The sequence below is a fragment of the Diospyros lotus genome, chromosome 12 (genome assembly GCF_014633365.1).
Source record: "Diospyros lotus cultivar Yz01 chromosome 12, ASM1463336v1, whole genome shotgun sequence".
Classification (NCBI taxonomy): domain Eukaryota; kingdom Viridiplantae; phylum Streptophyta; class Magnoliopsida; order Ericales; family Ebenaceae; genus Diospyros; species Diospyros lotus.
The window spans coordinates 13,808,364-13,830,931 of NC_068349.1; the positions used below are offsets into that span (position 1 = coordinate 13,808,364).

General features: G+C 39.7%; 1 protein-coding gene across 7 annotated transcripts in view; it reads left to right on the forward strand.

Moving 5' to 3' along the window:
• Window positions 1-693: 693 nt before the first annotated feature.
• Window positions 694-22,568, forward strand: part of LOC127813881 (uncharacterized) — a 51,278-nt gene continuing 29,403 nt past the window's right edge. Inside the window, exons 1-5 of one of the 7 annotated variants that reach the window (XR_008026238.1) lie at window positions 700-1,186; window positions 1,889-2,125; window positions 2,220-2,437; window positions 4,135-4,433; window positions 4,628-4,851. Coding sequence is in view for 5 of the 7 variants with exons in the window: in XM_052354982.1 (XP_052210942.1) it covers window positions 926-1,186; window positions 1,889-2,125; window positions 2,220-2,437; window positions 4,135-4,318 (900 nt within the window). In the remaining 2 variants the exon portion in view is untranslated. The other 6 variants (XM_052354983.1, XM_052354984.1, XM_052354985.1 and 3 more) reach the window with 6 other exon arrangements.

Sequence of the window (22,568 nt, forward strand, 5' to 3'; positions counted from 1 at the left end):
AAATATCGAGAATGACAACTACCATCACTATCAATGCTACAACCACTAATGTTTTTCTTTTTCTTCTTTTTTCTCTCTCACTCTCATTGTTGTGAAGTTCTTCAATTTGCAAAAATGATATAGATGTCATCGTTGGAAAAAAAGAAACAATTGCAAGACGGATGGTCACGAAATAATAAATGAGCTAGAAGACGTAGATAATGAGAGCAAAATAGTTATTTTATATAACAACTTAATAGCGAAGAGGCCTTTGTCATTTTTTATATATCAAGAAGATTTACGTCGTATAATCAAATCTCAAAATTAATCGGTATAATTTATTTTTAAAAAAATGAAAATGTTACTTCAATATTCACGACTAATACTCCTATATTAATGTATTGTATACTTTGGATTAATTAAAGACATAATACACTAAATATATAAGAGTATCACACTAAATATAATTTTTAACTGTTTAAATAATATTTTTATAAAAAAATAAGTTAACCTATGAAAAGAATTGCCACGTCATGTACTTCCGCCACGTTTCCCATTCTCACCGTCCAAACCTGAAAAGCGCGGATTTACAGATTAATGGAGTCGGTTCCCGACTCACTGCTGGTTTCGGGGGGCCCACGTAACGGTAACACGCGATTCCAAGAGTGACGGCGAAGGTGAAGAATTCACAGTTAATAGCTGACGCAACTTTCCGTTAACGCCTCTCTCCGACACGACACCGTTTGCTTCAACGCCTCTTCCCCCGGACCCCCTTCTCACCAGACATCATCGTTTTTGCACGTCTCTATATATACACACCCAAATCACCGATTTACATCGATTCTAATTAGTTCTATAGATACATACGAATCCAATTCCGTTGTTTCTAGGGTTCTGGTTTGCTCTGACTTCTCTCCGGCCAGTGCGACCCGTTGGGCGGTGGAAAATGACGTACATCGGGCACGACCAGGACGACGATTGCGTGGTGCCGGAGTTGAAGCTCAGAGTTGGGGGTGACAATGGGGATTACATCAAACTGAGGGAACCGGAGGACTGCGACACCGCCGGAGGTGATCCACAGCCGCCGTGTTTCGGCGGAGGATGGTGTCGTTTATTCCGGTGGGCCAAGATTGTGGCTCTGTTGATCCTCGTGGGGGTTTTGGCCGCTGTTTTTCTCATCTGGGTCGGTCCCTTCTTCGTGGACAAGGTCCTTGTTCTTTCCAACAAAATTCCACATATTTTTTTGAATGCTTATTTATATAATCCAGAGAATTTGTTCGTTGTTTGTCACTGTGATGTAGCCCATGTGGCATTGGGTTGAGTGTTAATGTTTTCAATAATTCCTGTAATTGGGATTCTATCTTTTGTTATCCTGTGCCCAGAATCTGGTAATAGATTGGTTGTGCTAACATGTTTGTCATTTTTCCTTTCATTTTCTTTTTTCATTTTTTCCCCCTAAAAACAAGGACATGAATCTTATGTGAAAGAAAGATTGGTAATTTTGGTGTCTTTTATTGAGTTTGTTGGTAGATCAATGTGGCATACGGTATCACAATAAAATATAGGAGGGTAGAGGTTGACTTCTTGGATTTCCCTGGTTATCTTTCAACCATTGACTAGTATAATTATTTTTCAAATGTTTCAGCTGCCTGAGGATGTTTGGTATATTTTAACTCAATTTACATCATGTCTCATGCTGATTCTGAGTAAAGATCTTAGGTATAGATATCCAAGTGCATGAATTTTCAACTCTAGTTATATCTTATATCAGGATAATTGGAATTGGTATGGAATGCACTCTAATGTCTCTAATACATTTCTCCAACTTTGAGGTGCTTGGTGATGTTACTTCCAATAGATAGTCAAGAGAAAGTGAGAAAAGCAACAATGAATTACTTGTTCTTTGCAGGAAATTATCCCTATCATTAACTGGGAGAGAGGTACATTCAGCACACCAGTTCTAGCTATTTTAATCTTTGCTTCTGTGGCATTATTCCCTGCTTTGCTGCTTCCATCTACACCCTCCATGTGGGTAGCTGGTATGACTTTTGGCTATGGGTTTGGATTTCTGCTAATCATTGGTGCGGTAGCTATTGGCGTATCTCTTCCATATTTAATCGGTTCACTCTTCTATCATAAAATTCAAGTGCGTAATTTCCTTTCCTTCCTGACTTTTGTTTGAAAATAACTTTTTCCCCCATATGGTTTTTCAAGCTAAATGGTTTTGGATTCACATGCAGGGGTGGTTAAAAAATTATCCAACAAAGGCCTCCATTATAAGATTAGCTGGAGAAGGAGATTCATTTAACCAGTTTCGAGCTGTCACTTTAATCAGGATTTCTCCATTCCCATACATAATATACAATTACTGTGCTGTGGCGACAAATGTCAAGTATGGTCCTTACTTGTTGGGATCATTGGTTGGAATGCTGCCAGAAATTTTTGTTGCAATCTACACGTAAGAGTCTCTCTTCTCTACTTATTACAGTGGGATAAGTTCCACCAAAAGTTTTTGACCAATATTACTTTTAACTTTATAAGCAGCCATAAGTGTGCAGCCAGAGGTTAAAAAGAAAAAAAAAAGTTGTTTGAACTGATGTATTATGTATACATATACTGAAACAACAGCCCATTGTTTTCCTAGGATGTCTAGGTGTTTCATTTTCATAACTTTTTAAAATATGATTGTCATGTTGCATTCCTCATTTACTTGATCCTTGCCTGCCTAATGCCATTTTGGTGATGTTTATAGGCGTGAAAACAGCAGAGCATGACATTTCTCTTTCCTAGTGATCACTAGAAATATTTTTGTTTGACTAATGCAAAATAAAGTATACAGGGAGGTTACGGAAATCTTATAGGATGGATATGGTATGATACAGAAAATGAGACATGAGACAGATATGCGGAACGGACAAGAAAGTTCTAAATTAGGGGTGCACATAGGCTTCCCCAGTTCAGGATGATCTGCGGCCCAGAAAGAGACCACCTTTCAAATAGAGGGTGTGATCATTTAGAAAGGAACCAGAGTTCCAAAACATGTACATGAAAAGCTACATTTGCTCTTATAGATGCCAATTTCAAGAGTTCTTTATTATTATTATTTTTTTTGTGCGTGTGTGAAGCCCCTATGTCTACCATGGCAGTCTGTCTCCTCCAAAACAATCTCTGTTATCTGCAGTTTGACATTTCCCGTGGTAACTTGTTAATTGACTAAAAGATTTTCGATGAATTAGATTCTGTGGAAGACTGCTGCCAGAGCCCTGTTATAGAAAGCTAATAGTCCACCTCTAGGCTGATGTATGCTTCTTGGCAGACTGCCAAGCCATGTTATTTTCTAGTGTGATAACTCAAAATATCTCCTGGGATAAGTTTATGTACTGCAATGCAGGTTACATAACCCATCACTGATTGACGGATAGATAGTGGGTTGTGATTGCTGGCCCTGTTGAGGCTGCTGAGATGATCTGTGAGGCATGTTTGGGATTGGACTTATTCTACTCTTGATGAATGTAGCTCCTGCTTCAGCATAGTTATCATTATTTGGTTACAAATAGTCCATGTAACTGGCTGTAGCTTGATTGTAAGAAACCTTTTGTGATATTTCTTTTCTTGTCAAAATGAAAATTTCATAAAACGGTTAAATCCTGTGCAAAAGAGAAATAAACACACCTAAGGGGGATGTCTATCTGCATAAGAAATCAGTCATATAAAAACTGCATAAAGAACTAGCAAAAAAAAAAAACTGCATAAAGAAGATAGTGGAAAGGAAGAAACATGAAATGTGTCTAGAATTTTGAACCCTAAGCAATGCTACCTTTTACAAGCCTCCAAACAAAGGTGGGCGTACATTGGTGTTTCATCTGCAACCATTCCCGGATTACTATTCTGAAGTTTGCAGATCACATGTACAGATAACTATATCATTTTAGAACAATTTGGTTGCCTTCAACTTTTTATTGTTATTTTTCTCTGAGACTGAAAAATTCTGTTTCCTTTTTGTTCTCGAACTCTTTTCTTAGGTTACTAGTGTCTTTCTTTTCTAATGTACGCCAATGCTTGTTCTTTCTTCTGTTCGTGTCAATTGATAGCTCAGATGGTTCGTCATATCTCTCCAGTGTCTCCCATCTAATAATGCTTTTTTTGTCACCGTAGTGGCATACTAATACGAACTCTGGCGGATGCTTCTCATGATCAACGAACCCTTTCAGCTGCACAGATCATCTGCAATGTTATTGGTTTCTTTGTAACTGTGGGTACAACAATAGTAGTCACATTATATGCAAAAAGCCGTCTCAAGGAACTGCAGGAAAAGGAGGAGGACCCGCTACTGCAGTAAGCATATTCTTCATTCTGGTAATGGTCGGAGTTAAGGTGCCAAATCTTATGCCAGCCAAGCAAGGTCAGACCTGCAGAAACCTGACGCATTGCGGGATGGAAGCCAGCCAAGACAGGTCAGCTGAAACTAACACGTTTATGACTAAGCTGATTCACTTGCATCCATTTCCATTTGTAAAAAGAAAAGAAATAGCAATTTTAGTAATGTTGTTGCTCTCTCCTGGTTTCTCTTGTACATACTGGAAATGTTTGAAAGGATTAATTGAAGGCATACAAAATTCTTAAGAGTTCCTGCTCTAAATTGATGCAGAATTGTTCTGATTTGTGGGGTCATGAAGTTGTAGATACGTATGCTATCCTCCTCAGCCTGACGGAGGCCTTTGGATTTGTTACCTTCTCAAATTTCACCTATGTTTTTGAGTTGTTGCTTTTGTTTCTTCTTTTAGTTGACAACTTGTTTCCATGGAGGCATAGGTTCAATTTTTTGGAGTGAATACTAGATATAAATAATCATAAGCAAAAATATAAATTTGAAAAGGCTAAACTACACATATATTGTATTCTGAGATTAGTATAACAGACGGAATACCTTAACATTTCAGGAATTACAATTAAAACCCTTTAAATGTTCAAGACTTGTACATGTTGCCCCCTCGCTGACTTCAAACCAAAAACGATGATGTAACAAAATTAATGTTCAACTTCCCAAAATGCCCCGTCAGTGAGTCGAATGTCTATTATACCCTCAATAGAAATTACCAATCTGCTTGATGAGGATTTTTTTTTTTTTTCTGTAAATGAACAATGGATGGAAACGAAAAGAGCAATAATGTACACAGCTTAAGCTAAAGCATATCTCAAACTAAACCACAAAACAAAGAAAACAAATCGGGCTCGAGCAAAAGGATCAACAAAAATAAAGAAGGCCATACCCGGTAAACGTCACCAAAGTCACTTCGGAGGAAGACTCCAACAATGAAAGAACGTAGCCCCTTGCAACAAATAAGGGAACTGAAGCGTACAGAACCTGGTCCACATGCCATTATATAGATTTGATGTGCCAACTGCATCTCCGTACACTCCTTCCCATAAAAGCACTTGTTATTTCGCTCTTGCCAAAGAAAGTACACCATTGCATGAAGAATGAGGTGATAAGCAATCTACCAAGGTCGCTTCACACTCCACTTTCATGTTGCCCATAGGAACACCAAAATCTCTGCCACCACCTTGTTAAGGAAAGGAAGGTAAAGGCTGAGACGATCCAAGGTGGATAGCCTTTACCAAACGGCAAGCGACAAAATGAGGGCATAGGAGGGAATCCTTGAACTATGCCACACCATTTTACTCCAAGGAACCTTATCGTGCTGCACTGCAAGGACAATGAAAGCAGACTTCACAAATAATCCCATTCCCCACAGGAACCCGCTACAACACATTCAGTCGACCTGTCAATCCGTAGGCAAGCCAAGCATAGACCCCCCTAGATCTCCATCAATGCTTGAGACTCCACCCTTGGCGACTGCCAAGCGCCCTCCTCAATAACATGGACAATCCCAATTCCCAAGGTAATTGCCAAGAGTATTGGTTAGCAAGACTTCGAGCGGATGCCAGCCACAAGCACATAGACTGACCATCCCCCAATATGCCATTGAACATGAGGTCACATCACCTCTCTCAACTGAAGTAGCATTGGCCAGTACCAAGGACAACTGGATGGTGCTCAAAGAAGCCAAAAACACCGTCCCCTAATATGGTAATTGTGGATCCACTTGAGCCAAATCAACTCCTCCTCCCCTTGCATGGTGCACCAGGTCAATTTAAACAGCAGCGCTTTGTTCCAAACAAACAAAGGTCAATGCCCAAGTCACCCTGATCTTTGGGACAACAAACATCCTTCCAAGCAACTTTAGCCTTATGTGTATTCAAGTTAGAACCACTCCACAATAAAGTCCTCAACACACCCTTTTAACTCCCACCACACTCTCTTTGGCAAAATAAACAAAGAAGCCCAATACACATGAATAGTGGACAAGACTGATTGCATTACACCAACCGCAAGCACCCTGCATCCATGGGCATGGCATAAAGATAAAGTACAAAGAAGATAATAGAAACATCAGAGGTTCAAATTCTTGTGATGTCTTATAAGATAGAATTATTGTTGGAATGTAGCATTAGTTGGAAAGCAGTAGTAAAGCTGGAAAACAAGTCACCCACGTGGATGTAAGGTTATGGTGTGTCCTATCATTCCTCTAGAAGTCCAGTTTGCACGACGTAAAGATAGGATCCACAGGGAAAGTAGTCATTTTTCGAAAGTCCACTCCGAGTGTATATAGACTGTAATCGCATATGAATTTACCCGGATGACGAATCAAGGGGAAATATTGCTCTTCTCAGGATTAGTCGGGTAAAATTCAAACACCTAAGTCAAAAAAAAAAAAAAAAAAACAGAAAAAGCAATCAACTCTTTGAACCAGACACCAAGGACCGTTTTCAAGATAGACTTACAATCCCAATAAGTCAACTTCATAGTAAATAAAAGGGACCCCTAAATAACGAATAGGCAGGGACTCCCTCCAAAACCCTGACAACTGATACAACTCCTCGTCCGAACCCCCGTCCAAAGAAACAAACAAATAAGTTACTTTTCCAAGGATTAACCATGAAACCTAAAAAGGAGGCAAATTTTTCCAAGCACAACTTCATAGTAGCTACCAACTCATTGTCATCGTGAGAAAACAAAAGCAAGTCATTGACAAGCATCTTCATCACTGTGCAAGTCATCTCACACCTCCAACAATACTAAAAAGAATGAGCCTTGAGTGTGACGAGCAACAATCCCTTTCAAAAGATAAGGAATTAGAATTAATAAGTTTATTATTTAGATTTATCTTATTTTATTTAGTTTTAGACTTTTAGACTTGACTTGTACATATACATATACATTTCCAGAAGTGATTCATAAAGACATTCCCAAAATCCATTGGATTGTTTATTCTCGACAAGTCTTTTAGGCTTAAAGATTTCATGTTTTACACAAAAGAACAAATAGTCTTTTAGGATCAAAACAAAAGAGACACGAGATCAATAACCCAGGTTATGAAACCATGAGTCTTTCTTTCTTTTTCTTTTTTTTTCTCTCTCTCTTTTCAACTAATGGGAACGGATTCTGGATGTGCTATTGAACTAATGATTACTCATTTTGTATTATGTGCTGCTAAGCAAATGAAGATTGAATTTGTTTTGATGTGCTAATGAAAATTGAGGAACTGATTTTGTTGGGATCCAGCCTAATTGTGCCAAAATTAGGTAGCCACCAAATTGCAGCAAGCAGTTTTTGACAATGAAGCAACAAGTTTCTCTTGAAATCTTTGGGTTGATAAATGAAGGGGGGGGGGGGGGGGGGGGGGGGTAAGCTTCAAGTATAAATACCCTTCTCCCATAAGATTTAGGCATAAAAATTTGAGGATCCAAGAAGCAAGAACAATCTTTACGATAGAGGAGAGGCAAAAAAGCCAAAGGTTTCAAAGTGAGGGTCTTTGAGAGTATGCCACTATATTTTGTTATTTAAGTGTGTTTATTTGAGACCTACATTTCTTTCTTGGAACTTACCTGGTGTACTATTCACGTACATATACTATTCCAGTATATGGTTACTATTCATAGTGAATAGTTAAAGTTAGTTCAAATATGATGGAGGCTAGTACAAGTAGAATAATTAGTTTGGATGGAACCAACTATCACGCATGGACAAGAAAAATGAATGATCTCTTTTACTTTACCAATATTTACTACACAATAGCCCGAATCGAAAATCGATGAAAACTGAAAATTCGAACACGCTCAAGTATGTGGTTTTATTCAACAATAGGTAGATGACAACGTGCTCAATCATATTTGTGATGAGACGCATGCTAAGTCATTGTGGGAGAAACTTGAATCTCTATATGCTCGAAAGACCGGCAACAAACAACTTTTCTTGATTAATAAGATGATGAATTTATACTACAAGGAGGATAGTACTATCTCTAATCACTTGAGTGATTTTCAAGGAGTTTTGCAATAGTTGTCTTATATAGGTGTAAAGTTTGACGATGAGATTCAAGCATGCTGCTCGGTATTTTACCAGACTCTTGGGAGACATTTAGAATGTCTCTTTGTAAATTCGCTCCTAATGGTGTAGTGATGATGGAACTTATTAAGGGTGTTGTTTTGAACAAAGAGATGAGGAGAAGATCTTAAGCTTCATCTTTGCAATCTAAGGTTTTCATCACCGAAGATAAAGGCCGAAGCAAGTTAAGGCCTAATTACAAAAATGTAGAGTGTCACTATTGTGGCAAACTGGGACACATTAAAAAGAAGTGTTTCCAGTTCAAGAAAGATATGAAAAAGGGCAACGTTAAAGAAGAAAAGAAACATTGTGACCACAACGATACAGTTTTCATTGCTGACCTTGCCACCATTTGTGATAAGGAGGTAATTAAATTTTCTTGTCAAGAGACAAGTTAGGTCATTGATAGTGGAGTTGCTTTACATGTTGCATGAAAGAAGGAACTTTTTTCATCTTATACGCTCGGTAATTTTGGGGTGGTAAAGATGGGTAATGAGAATTATTCAAGGGTTGTTGGCATGGGAGATATCCACTTGGAGACCAATAAAGGAGCATGGCTAATTCTCAAGGATGTTAGGTATGTGCCTGATATTCGCTTTAATTTAATCTCAGTGAGAAGGCTTGACGATGAGGGCTATTGCAACACCTTTGGTAATGGATAGTGAAAACTTACTAAAGGTTTATTGGTTGTGGCATGAGGAAATAAAAGTCCTAGCTTGTATGTGACACAAGCTAACATTGTTGGTGACTCCATCAATGATGTGGAAGATGAGAAGATAGCCGAGATATGGTACAAGACACTTAACCACATAAGTGAAATGGACTAAACTTCTTAGCCAAGAAGAATCTGCTCTTAGGTGTAAAGAGAGCAAGTTTAAAGAAATGTGTGCATTACATGGCCGGGAAGCAGAATAGAGTTGCTTTCAAGAGTCACTCTTCTTCAAGACAATCAGATTTGCTAGAGTTGGTGTATTCGGATGTTTGTGATCCCTTGAAAGTAAAATCCTTTAGTGGTAGAATTTATTTTGTGACGTTTATTGATGATCATTCAAAGAAACTTTGGGCTAATGTTTTGAAGACCAAAGATCAGGTGCTTGATGTTTTCAAGCAATTTCATGTATTTGTTGAAAGAGAAACTAGTAAGAAATTGAAGTGTATTCGTATTGACAATGGAGGTGAATATAGTGGTCCTTTTGACGAGTACTACAAAAAGATGGGCATTAGACATCAAAAGACACCTCCAAAGACTCCATAGTTGAACGGTCTGGCTAAAAGGATGAACCAGACCCTAATGTTTGCTTTCAGAAGCAAAATTGTCAAAATCTGTTTTGGGGGTAGGCTTTGCTCATAGTAGTACATGTTATCAACCTATCTCCAGCAGTTTCTCTGAATGGTGATGTCCCGAACAAAGTTTGGTATGACATAGAAGTCTCTTATGATCATCTACGAGTTTTCGAATGCAAGGCGTTTGTTCATGTTCCGAAGGATGAGAAGTCAAAGTTTGATGCTAAGACACGATGGTACATCTTTATCGGTTATGATCTTGATGAATTTGGCTACAGATTGTATGACCCGATTGAGAAGAAACTCGTTCAAAGTCACGATGTAGTATTCATTAAAGATCAAGCCATTGATGATATTGAAAAAGCTGAGAAGAAAGTGTCTAGTGGCAGTAAAGGCTTGATTGATCTAAATCCAGTTCCTATAGTGAACTTGTCCAATCCAATTGATAATGATACTCAAGGTGATAATCAGACTAATGGCTAGTTAAGGATAGATGATGATCCTACAGATGATGCAGGAAATGATGATGAGGTTGTTGAGCAAGGGGAGCAGCCCCCTCCACCACTGCTCAAAAGATCAGAGAGAGAGCGACAACTTTCTTCTAGGTGCCCTAGTTCAGAGTACATCCTTCTTACTGATGAGGGGGATCTAGATAGCTTTGATGAAGTTCAAACTCATAAGGATAGAAGCTAATGGAAGAGAGCCATGCATGGCGAGATGAATTCCCTGCAAAAAAATAATACTTATGAGCTTGTGGAACTTTCGAAAGGCAAGAAAGCCTTAAAAAACCAATGGGTGTTCAAACTTAAGAGGGATTTTAACATGCCAGTGAAGTTTAAAGCTTGCTTAGTCGTGAAAGGTTTTGGACAAAAGTAAGGGATCGATTTTGATGAGATTTTTTATCTGGTTGTCAAAATTAGCTTTATTAGAACAGTACTGGTTTGACAGCTAGCTTGAATCTAGAGCTTGATCAACTTGATGTGAAGACTGCATTTCTCCATGATGATTTGGAGAAAGAAATCTACATGATTCAACCAGAAGGATTTGAAAAGAAAAGGAAGAAACACATGGTTTGCAAATTGAAGAAGAGTTTGTATGGACTGAAGTCAGCTCCAAGACAGTGGTATAAGAAGTTTGACTCTTTCATGATAAGTCAAAAATATACTAGAACTAACGCAGATCATTGTCTATATTCTAAAACTTTTTCAAGTGGCAAATTCATTATTCTTCTATTATATGTCAATGATATGTTGATAGTGGGGCAGGACAGGGAAATGATTGGCAATTTAAAAAAGGAGTTGTCAAAAATGTTTAACATGGAAGATCTAGGGCCTGCAAGGCACATTCTAGGAATACAAATTTTACGAGATTGAAAAGCTAAAAAGCTATGGTTGTTACAGGAAAAATATGTGAAATGGGTTTTGGAAAGATTTAACATGCAGAGTGTTAAACCAGTTAGCACATCGTTTGCCAGTCACTTTAAACTCAATAGAAAGAGTTGTCCCACCAATCAAGAAGAAAATGAAGACATGGCTAGGATTCCTTATTCCTTTACAGTCAGAAGTTTAATATATGTCATGGTTAGTACACATCCAGATATCACTCACGTGGTAGAAGTAGTCAGTAGGTTTCTTTCCAATCCAGGTAGAGACCATTGGAAAGTTGTGAAGTGGATCTTGAGATATCTCAAAGGTAATACAAAAATGTGCTTATGTTTTGGAGGATTTGAACCAATTTTGAAGGTATATATAAATGCAGATATGGCAGGTGACCTGGATAGTAGGAAATCTACTTCAAGATTTTTATTTACTTTTGTAGGAGGAGCTGTATCATGGTGGTCTAAATTACAGAAGTGTGTTGCGTTATCTACAACAGAGGTGGAATATGTTGCCATGACCGAAACAGGAAACAAAATGCTTTAGTTGACAAGGTTCCTTCAACAATTGGAAATGAAGTCGAAAAAGACTATCATTTACTGTGACAGTCAAAGTGCTTTAGATTTGAGCAAGAACGCGATGTATCACTCGCGCACAAAGAACATTGATGTAAGATACCATCGGGTGCGGTTAGCAGTGGAGGAACATCAATTCATATTAGAAAAGATCTTTATTGATAAAAACCCAGTTGACATGATGACCAAGGTTGTAGCTCGGGAGAAGCTTCAACTAAGTGTCGAGTTAGCCGATATGGACTCCATTTAATTGTTTCTATCACTATTCTCCTTACTTATAGACTAGAGGGGAGAATTGTTGGGATCCAGCCTAATTCTGCTTAAATTAGGCAGCCACCAAATTGCAATAAGCAGTTTTTAACAATAAAGCAACAAGTTTCTCTTGAAATCTTTGGGTTGATAAATGAATAGGGGGGTAAGCTTCAAGTATAAATATCCCTTTCTCTCCATAAGATTTAGGCATCAAAATTTGAGGATCCAAGAAGCAAGAATTCAAGGTAGATGAGAGGCAAGAAAACCAAAGGCTTCAAAGTAAGGGTCTTTGAGAGTGTGCTACTATATTTTTTGTATCAGTTGAAAGAGAGTAGAGTGTGTGAGGATATTTGTAATTATTCTTATAATAGTGAAATATTTCTTGGAGCTTGCCCCGTAATTTTTCCCTTAATATGGGAGGGTTTTCCATGTTAAAATTTTATCTTTTGTATTTATATTTGTATTCTATTACGTGGTAGAAAAATGTGATTTTGATAAGCTTCTATGGTTTATCAAATCTCTATTCAATTTTCCCAACAGATTTTCAAATGCCCAATTACTTATTATTTTCAGAATCAATCACCTATATATATAATTTGGAGCCTCCGATGCTAACTTATACTGGATAGAGGTAATATCATCCTGAATATGTGTATTGGATACCTATACATATTGTATATCGAAAATGTTATTTAGGTAATCAGTTATGACAATTTTTATATTTGTATTATATGTTCTATTTTGTGTTATATCAATATCAATATAAACATAGATCACATTAATATGTCATTGTCACAATTGAGTATTCAAATAACATTTTCTTATTGTATGTACCTGAATGAGTGTAAATACATAGAAAATTATTGAGTAAATTACATTAATCATTCTTGAGGTTTAGTATAATTATAGAAACCACACTTATAGTTTGAGAAATTACACCAACTTCATTTAAAGTTTAAAACTTGTTTCAACAAATACCCCTACTATTAAAAAATGATAATTATTATTTTTTTAAATATCATAAACACCATCTACTTAAAATTTGTATGATGGTTGCTCAAAATGTTCTTGGCCTTTTTATCTTTAATTTCTAATTTGAGAAATTAAGAAAAGCTTGGTTAATTTTAATTTTAAATAGATTTTAATTAATGTTGTTTGTTCCTTCCTGACAAAATGATGGTTAGAGGCGAGCCTGCAATCGGTGAGGGATGGGCCTCGACGATTGGTCTGTCAAGGGGGTGGTTGGCATTTGCAACCATTCCAACGCTCGAGTAAGTAAGAGGGTAAAAAGTGGTAGAGTATTAGTGAGCCAAAGAAAAGAACATACCTTGCTCTGAAGAGAGTAGGTTCATATAGAAAGAGAAGAAGTCCTTTTGCATGCATGCGTCGTGTGTTTGCGGGTGATAAGATTGAGTATCCGGAGTCGGTGGAGGTTCTCAGGTGGTAGCATGGTGTCGACGGGACCCTCATTAATGTGGATGGGATCCGCTATTAATGAGGATGAGATTTGCCATAAATGAGGATAGGAATTGAGTGGGCGCACAGATACCAGTATCATGCTGCAATGATGTTGTTGCAGGTTGGCATAGGGCCAGGGTTAGGCCGAGAGAGATGGGCTTAGATTAGGCCAAGAGAGATGGGCCAAGATTGGGCTAGGACGGTCCACAGCCTCCCAGGTCAGATGCTCAAGAAGCGAGCGTTCGAGCTAGAGGAGGGGAAGTCTAGACAAGTTTTGTTGTATATACCAGTGATGGTTGAGTTGACGCATGGTCTCGTGTGGACGGATGTTGGCTCTAAGGACACTTGAAGCCAATTTGGCCTCTATGGTGAAACAATTCTCTTTGTGCTTTGATTTGTGGTGCACGTGGTTTCAAGATTCGAGGCGTTGACAGATAATTGATAGCCCTTTAAATGTGTGACAAGTGGTGGTTTCATAGCGGTGGATCAATGATGGGTGACCCTTAACCGTTGGCTGTGTCGTAAGCGCTATTCAACAATCTTTATAAAGATCCCTTTTGGGCCAGGGTTTCTTCGACTTCTTGCGATTTTTTTGAACTCTTGGCGTTTTCAAGGCTTCTGGTTGGGATTGTGTTTTCCGCTTGTGCTTTTCAAACTACTTGGCTCAAGTAACTCCCTGAATTTCAAAATCCTTTTGCTATCGTAGATTTGTAATAAAAGGGAGTGCGGGGGTTTTGTAAACCTTGCAAGCGGTCATTTCTTTGTTCGTTCTCATGTCCACATACTCTTTTTTGTAGGGAAAATGACATTCGCATTTCGTAAGAAATATCTTAGGGAAGAGATGGAGATACTTGGCAAGGAGGAAAATGAAGTTGCGTCGGACTCTATGCCGGCGGATAAGGCAATTGGGAAGGCCTTAGTTGTGCTGGTGTAAGCTTCCTCTGTTGCACGACCCTCTCATTCGGTTGTTTCCACCAAGCCTTTGGCTCCTAGGCCCGGGGAGCTTACCATTTCCGAGGAACTGGCTCACCACAAAAGGCTGCAGAAAGGTTCCGAAGGGAGACTCTACCATCTGGCGGTTCGAGTCTCGCTGGTCCCAGGAGCTACTTGGTGTCATTTCGGGACCCTGAATTCTGAAGCAACCTTTTTATCGATACTTATCTCAATCCGTTGTCGAATCAAAGGTTGCTGGATCTGGGGAAACCAGTCACGTTCCATCAGGTCGAGTGTCAAGTGCTCCAGATTGCCAACTGCTTGAGGTGGGTACCGTGACCAGTCTTACCAAGATGAAGGCGGATTATAAAGAGAAACTGAATCGGGCCCAAGAGTCAGTACAGGGGGAAGTCAAGAAGGCTGTAGAGGCGGCTACTGTTGAGGCTAAGAAATAAGATGACGAGGCCGATCGTACGGTTGGCATTCTTCAAATCCAGTTGGACGTTGCTAGCACGAAGTTGAGAAAGTTGGACGCGGAGGTGGAATTAGCCAGATCCGAGGAAACGACGATGAAGATGAAAGCGGAGGCCGAGGTGGCGGTTGCTCGATCCGAGATGGCGAGGGCTAAGGTGGAAGCGGAGGAGTCGAAAAGGAAGAGGTATGAAGTGGCCTTGTCCCACGTCAAAGCTATTTTCCCAAAGCTAGATCTCTCGACCTTCGACTTTTTCAAGGAAATCTAGGACTGCTGTCTTATAGACCCGATGGAGGAGAGTCAAGTCGAGCCATGATTTTGTGTAGTAGCATAGGTTTTTTTTGTGTGAATCTTGTAACCTTCTTGGGTGCCCCTTGCTTAATAACAAATTATTTCATTTTCTTCCCTTTTGCAATGTTTTGCTTATGTTGGAATTTTCTTGCGTGTCTTGCTCGGCCATTGTGGTTTTGATGCTTTGGTGGGCTTTTTATGCCCGGGATTTGGTGTCTGTGGGGCGAGGTCGAGTTGGCCACTGTCTTCTCGAGATGTTTTCGAGGGATTTGGTGCCTTTGATTGAGTTAGTGTCGTTTTGGCACCTTTATTTGATTGGGCACGGGCTCCGCAAGCTCTGGGAATAAAGGTGTCTGTCGGAGAATGTGAGGCGCCGCCTGCAGGCATGGAGTGGCCCGCTACCCTAGGTGGGGCAGGCTCGTCAGGGTATTCATTATGGGATACGTGGCGAGATCGCATTGGTTGTTGCTTGTTCATTGGGCATCTCGCACAATGCCTATTAATATGTGATGTCTTTGCATGTGCGTATCTTCTATATTCATCTTCGAACTATTCCCCTATCTTTCCTCTTCTTGGGTTTGAATTTTGCTAATTTTCCTTTAGATTAGTTGAGTGGTGTGCTAGTTTGTTCGCCAATGGCCGTCTTGGCTTCGAACTCTGTTTGCGCATACAACTAGGTAAGGGAAGAGGTTGCCTAGATTGTGTCGAAGTAGACCACTGACAACTCAATGGAGGTGATGAAGAGGGATTTGTCCCTCTTTGGGACTAAGAAAAGGGAAGATAAATTCATCTGTCGTCCTTGTGGTAGGGAAGAGTGTGTTTGCCATTCGGTCTCGGACCCCGGGTTTCTTTATATATACGAGGTGCTCTTTGCAAAGCTACGATTGCAGCTTCCTCTAACCGAGTTCTAATGTTCGATTTTAGAGGCGATGAACGTTGCTCTGAGGCAGTTGCACCCGGATGGTTGGGGCTTCATTTGCGGTTTCGAAGTGCTGGTTGAGTTTCTTGGCCGCAAACCTACCAAGCCGATTTTCTTCCACTACTATTACTGGAAAGGGGCCTGCAAGGGTAGTTGCATTTCCTTAACCGGACGCATGGGGAAGTTGTTGTTGAAGGCCTTCACCTCCTCCCTTAAACATTTTAAGGACGGCTTCTTCAAGGTGGCCTTGAGCGAGAAGGAGCCTAGCTTTTTCCTAGACAATCTTAGCAAGGAGAAATACCCTGTGTTGGCAATCAGAACTGAACTCCCCTATGGAGGTGGAGTATGAGGGTCTCGATTTGGAGAGCCAGGCCTTAGTGGATGCGTTTTTGTCTTCACCCCAACTCAAGTTCGCAAAGCTCGTAGAATTTAGGGGAAATCCTCGGGCTTTATCTGAATACATGGGTACGTTGTTGCTACGTGCCTTTGTTTGGTTTAAGCTAACCATGGCTCTTAATGGCACTTCATGTTTCAGGGAAAATGGTACCAGAGTTGACAGTGAAGGCGGTGGCGAGGCGCGTGCTGAAAAAGAGCGTCGAGGTGACCTCCGAGACTACTATAAGTAAGGGGAAGGCCGTTGCTGCGATGTCAAAGGGTCTTATTCGTACCTGACCGATTTCTGTGGTTGTCACTGGTACTCTCTCCTCACCAGAGGTCGAAAAGGCTCATCTTCAACGAAAGAGGCATCGAGTGGCCAACAAACCGGGGCCTTCAAGTTCGAGTCAAGCTTCTGATGTGCTGAGCTTCTCGAGCTCCAGGCTGGTGTGACGCCTTGTTCCCATTTACGGCTGCCACTCGTGAACAATTACTTGAATTGTCCGTCTGCGGGGCCATCTGTAAAAGGCGGACTATGTTTCAACACGAAACGCCCTAGGTGGGAACTAGGTTTCGTCCTTCCCTTCCCTCAACCCCAGGATTCACTAGCAAAATTGGGTTTTAACTACACTCCACTTAGCAAGAAATTCTCATTAAGATGCTCAATCGTCATTTTTTTTATTTATTTTAATTATTCTTTCTTCTAAGAATTTCACCAGGCTCCATAAATTCACAATTTCAATCAACCCATCAATTTATATCAATTTTGGAGGAAAAACTCATATAATTTAAACTTCTAAAAATTTTTGGCATTTTCTCCAAAATACCCAAAATTTCTTTATTTTTGAAAAATCCTCCAGGGCCCATAATCAACCAAGAATTGCCCTAAAATCCCCCCAAAATTTCAAAATTTTAAAACAATTGGCCAGCGGGGCCTGCTGGAGCACCCGAGGCCCTGCGGTACACCAACTACGCAGGTCGCACGCCCGCTCGCCCAGCGCACTCCAGCGCGCCTGTTGTGCCACCCGCTTCTCGCATGGCCCCCTACCGGCCCCGGCTACTATTTAGGCTATAAAATCGACTTTTTGTAGGAGACTTCCAAAAAGTTAAAGGAAGCCTAAAGGGGCTCTGGTTTTTCGTAATGAGCAACCCTTCAGTAGTTTCGGGATGAAACAATAGCCCGGTGAGGACACTGGGGCGAAATCGTCATTATCGAGTAACTTCGAAGTTATTAATTTTGGATTTTCAGTATTAAAATGCAATTTAATTCAGTGTTTGAGGGCATATATGCAATTAGAATTTTTTTTAAATGGAATAGAAATGAATTTTTAAATTTAAATGTATAATTTCTTTATTTTTATAGTATAATACATAGTTGTATAGATATATACATATATATACGCATAGGAGAAGCCACACCTCTGCATTTCAACCCATACCCTGCAACCTTCACTCCATGTCCTGCAACGTGATAGAGCCTTTGCAAAATCTTTCATGGTCGAGCGAGATTTGCACAATTTGGAAGAGAAAGGTAGCAAGATTTGAGGAAATAACAACAAGATTTGTAGAGATTTTCTGACTAAATGATGTGCGTGATGGGCAAGCATTCAACAGTGATATATATATATATATAAATGTATACGGATGGAGTGGTGGCCAAGGCAGTGGGTCTATAAATTGGGATACATTTTGGCTGATTGAGAGCAGCAAGCAAGTGGGAGATTGAGAGAGAGAGAGAGAGAGAATGGTGGCAATGGAAGCAACCTTGCAATGGCCGAATTCGGCCATGGCAGAAAGTGGGCGACGCGACCAGCTATGTAGAGGAGGCAACACGGGCAGTTGGTGGCGACCTAGGGTGGTCAACGAGTGGAGGCCCAAGCGGGCAGAGTTGGTGCAGTTGTGGCCAGCCATGGCCACCATGGAAATAGGTAGCGAGTAAGGAAGGGGCCACGGCGGAGCAGGCCGTAACGGCGGGAGGTCGGGGACGGCCGAAGGTGGCGCAACAAGCCACCGAAGCGGCCGACGGAGGTCGACTGGAGCGCCGACGGAGAAGCTAAGTTAAGGTAAGTAAAATTCCCTAGAAAATTTTAGAAATTCAAGAATATTATTTTATGAATTGTCATAGTGAAATATTTGAGAAATATTTAGTTTGGATTTATTGAGAAAAAAATAGGAAGAAATAGAGAGAAAAACAAAGAAAATGCAAGAAAGTATGGTAAAATAGGTTTTAATACTTATTTAATCAAATATGTTGATTAAAATGCTTTGAGACTTAAAGTTGAAGTGACTTGTGCGAATTTTGAGGTTAACACGCAAATCAAGGCGATACACAAATTTCGAGATAAACACGAATATCGAGGTAGTCTAATAAGCTTGAGAAGGTAAGTGGTACTTCCCAACTGGATTTAGTTTTATGGAAAATGGTTAGTTATAGGTGATTTATGATTCAAACCTCGATCCTCGGGAATGCTTTCATCATATTGACATGCTCTGATATGTATCCATCACGTAGACTGCATACATGACATGCTATGAAATGCATATGTACACGTTGATATCATTGATCATGCGCATTGTGGCCGCAGGGAGTACGAACTGGCACCGCTGCTTTACCAAGGGTGCACCCATACACCCCGGCTTCGAAAGAGATGGCTGCAAAAATGGTGAGTAGCATGAAGGGCGCAGTTGACCCTTACGATGAAGTAAGACATTGCATTCATGCACGAAATATGTTTTCCGTACCCTCACTTAGATGATTCATCATCTAACTTGGGCTTTACCCTGGAATATTCAAACGTTCCAGATGGAGATTGTAGCAGATACGAGGATGAATGAGGCAGGGAATGACACTTAGCAAAGTGCATGATGAATTAAATGATGAATGAAACGTATGTTATGTAGCCCATATATTTAAGTTATGCTACTTTGAAATCTGAACGGTTTAAGGAATGATGATGTATAACCCTAATCAGGATTAATGTTAGTTGAGGACTTATGCTTTGTATTAAGTTATGTTGAGAAACGATGATGTAAGATCTGAATTTCGATTAATGTTAAGTATCAGGTTCGATCCTTGCTTCCGCATTTGATGTGTATAATAATTCTCTTTCGAGAAAAATGAATGGGAATTCTGGGACGGATTCGAGAAATGATGTGATTTAGGATTAGTTGAAAGGAAAAAAAAAATTTATTGTCCCAGAATTATCCCAAGTTATAACGCGCCCGAGAAAGCGAGGCGTTACAGTTGGTATCAGAGCTTAAGTTTATTGGAAGCCCTAAGTGACTCGGATATAGTTGATATCAGAGTTAAACCCTATTTGAAAATTAGGGAATAGCAAGTTGGAGACTTAAGGGGATCCGATATTGATAAACCCAGTTAGTAGGAACCCTAAGTAGAGGCTTAGGGGAAAGAAATTAATGGTTCGTAAGACGAAATCCTTATTTGGAGATTTGGGGATTATCGGTTGAAGGCTTAAAGGTTATTGGATTTAAGTGTTGTGTAGTGGAAGTGCATGTCTAGGAAAGTTCTGGCTAAGAAAAGACTTTGTATTTAAGTGTCTCCATTTGTGACCTACCTCTCTTTCCTGAGAACTTACTTGGTGTACTATTCACGTACAGACACTATTCCAGCATACGATTACTATTCTCAGTGAATAGTAAAAGCCTGATGGGGGCTAGTATAAGTAGAATGATCTAGCTATTGAAGTTAGATTCGGGTGTAAGGTTGACTTGGTAACCATAATTATGGATCCGAGAGATTTAGAGACTGTTGATTTGAGGTCATTAGTCAAAATCCTTGCAATGAAAAATAGGATAACTGTGGTTATCGAATCATGATGTGACATGATTTAGTTATTGAAGTTATGATGAAATGATAAGTATTTTCGAGGATCATTTAGTGTCTCAGAAATGGGATGTAAAGATCGGGGATTCAACGGATTAGGTTAAGCAAGAGGTCGTAGATGGCCAAATGATGGCGTATGAATTACATGAATTGATGAGGTGACGGTGGTACAACCAAGGTGACTCGCAGAGACGGGATAAGGAACCCTAGTAGCGTGACGACACTACTAGTTTGGTGTTCGCAGTGACGGATCTGAATCTAGGGACCCACGGGCAGAGGGCTAATGGATGGCTTGTGGTAAGGTACGGGAGACCCGTCGACCAAAGCATCATAGCAAAAGGCTTAGGAGACGATCAAATGCTGAAGATCTGGGACTACCCAGTAGGGTCTGTACCTTATATGGGTCTAAGTTTCAATGGTCTAGGGTGCAAGGTGAGCCACTAGCTAAGGTTGAAAGAAGCCTAAAGCCTAGAGAATCAACCCAAAATATGATGGATGGAATACAGACTGAGTGTCATATTTAAAGAATTGTATTAGGGTTCGTGGTCATCTTGAGAGTGGGTGACACAGTGCAAGGCTCGAGGAGTAGAACACCTCGATATCTAGTATGGTAATGGGATCATGAGATGGTCGTGTTTTGGGTGGCACAAAGGAAAAGCTACCCGACATGTGAAATAGATATGGTAGATGCTCGTGAGCCTTGTAAGTGCTACCTATGTGGTGACGTAATCACCGGCCATATGAGAGTCAACGAATAGTGTAGGAATAAGCCTATGTGATCGGGTGGATGGTAGTAGCTTGTGTGCTGGCTGACATAGTGCCTAGGAAGAACTAATTTAATAGGTCGTCTGCCGATAGTCAGTTGGATCTAAAGAATGAAATGCGAGAGTCAGTGGATTCTCAATAAATGAGAGTTTAGGTAGAGGAGTAAAGTAGACCCTCGAAGTAATATTAAGGTCATGTATGACACTAGATGAGAGATAAGTAGATCTTTATTGTGATGCTTGAGGGTAAATGGTCCCGAGATTCTGATTGGACGATAATGATGTCACAAATTGTGTGGACGTTAGAGTCGAGGAGCAAGTATAGAGATTGCGAGTTGGCAAATGAACATGTGCTACGATTAACTAGAAGTTAAAAGAGCCGATAGTCAAATGCGAGGAAAGAAATCAGATGATTTCCTTAGGGTAAAGTATGATTATAGTCAATTGGCATGAGATGGTGCCTTAAGGATCGAGCATGATTAAAGTTAGTTGACATGAAACGTTATTACTCGAGGATTAATTTGAGGATAAAATGATTAATCTGATGATATAAAATGTTATTTGAGGATCACTTCGAAAAGTACGAAGACTTATTTGAGTTATGGGTATGGATGAATAGATATTAGTATTGCTAGATTGGAAGATAACGTTAGGTTTCAAATTGATATTAAAAGTTATATTACAAAAGAAAGATTTGGAGACAGATAGAATCTATTAATTGTAAAGATTTCTTGATGAGATAGTTATACGACATGATTAGAAGATGATTGTGGTCAATTGTCAGGAACTTGAGGTTATATCAAGTGATGAATACCTACGAGAATGAGGAAACAACAGTTATAAGAAACCTTGAATAGGTTGGCTCGAGTAAAGATAAGCAATGATTAAGTTTGTGATGAGTTAAGGTGAGGCATAGCAAGTTTCGAGTAGAATCTTCTTTAGTTATTTGATCAGTCAGGTGTTAATTTCGAGGATGAAAATTTGAGATTTAGCATATGTGGCAAATTTCGAGGACAAAATTTTTGTAAGAAGAGGAGAATGTAAGACCCCGTTTTGGCATAAGGCTGTCAGCCACGTAATTTAAGCAATGTTTAAACATCGAAAAATAGGCTTGACAGTAGTTATAAGTACCGAATCGACTACAGGGAGTGTCTTAGAGTGAAATTGTCCAAGGAAAATGATACGACATTGATGAGCATCCCGAGATAGGATTTATGCTATCGAAAGAAATCAGATCGGGAACGACTTTCGGTACAGTTAAAATGCAGCTGCTATTTAGGCTATAAAATCGAATCTTTGTAGGAGACTTCTGGGAAGTCAACGGAAGCCTGAGGGGGCTTCGATTTTTTGTAATAAGCAACCCTTCAGTGGTTTCGGGATGAAACAATAGTCCCGTGAGGACACTGTGGCAAAATCGTCATTATCAAGTAATTTTGAAGTTATTAATTTTTGATTTTCAGTATTAAAATAGAATTTAATTCAGCATTTGAGGGCGTATATGCAATTAGAAAATTTTCTAAATGGAATAGAAATGAATTTTTAAATTTAAATGTATAATTTCTTTATTTTTATAGTATAATATATAGTTATATAGTTA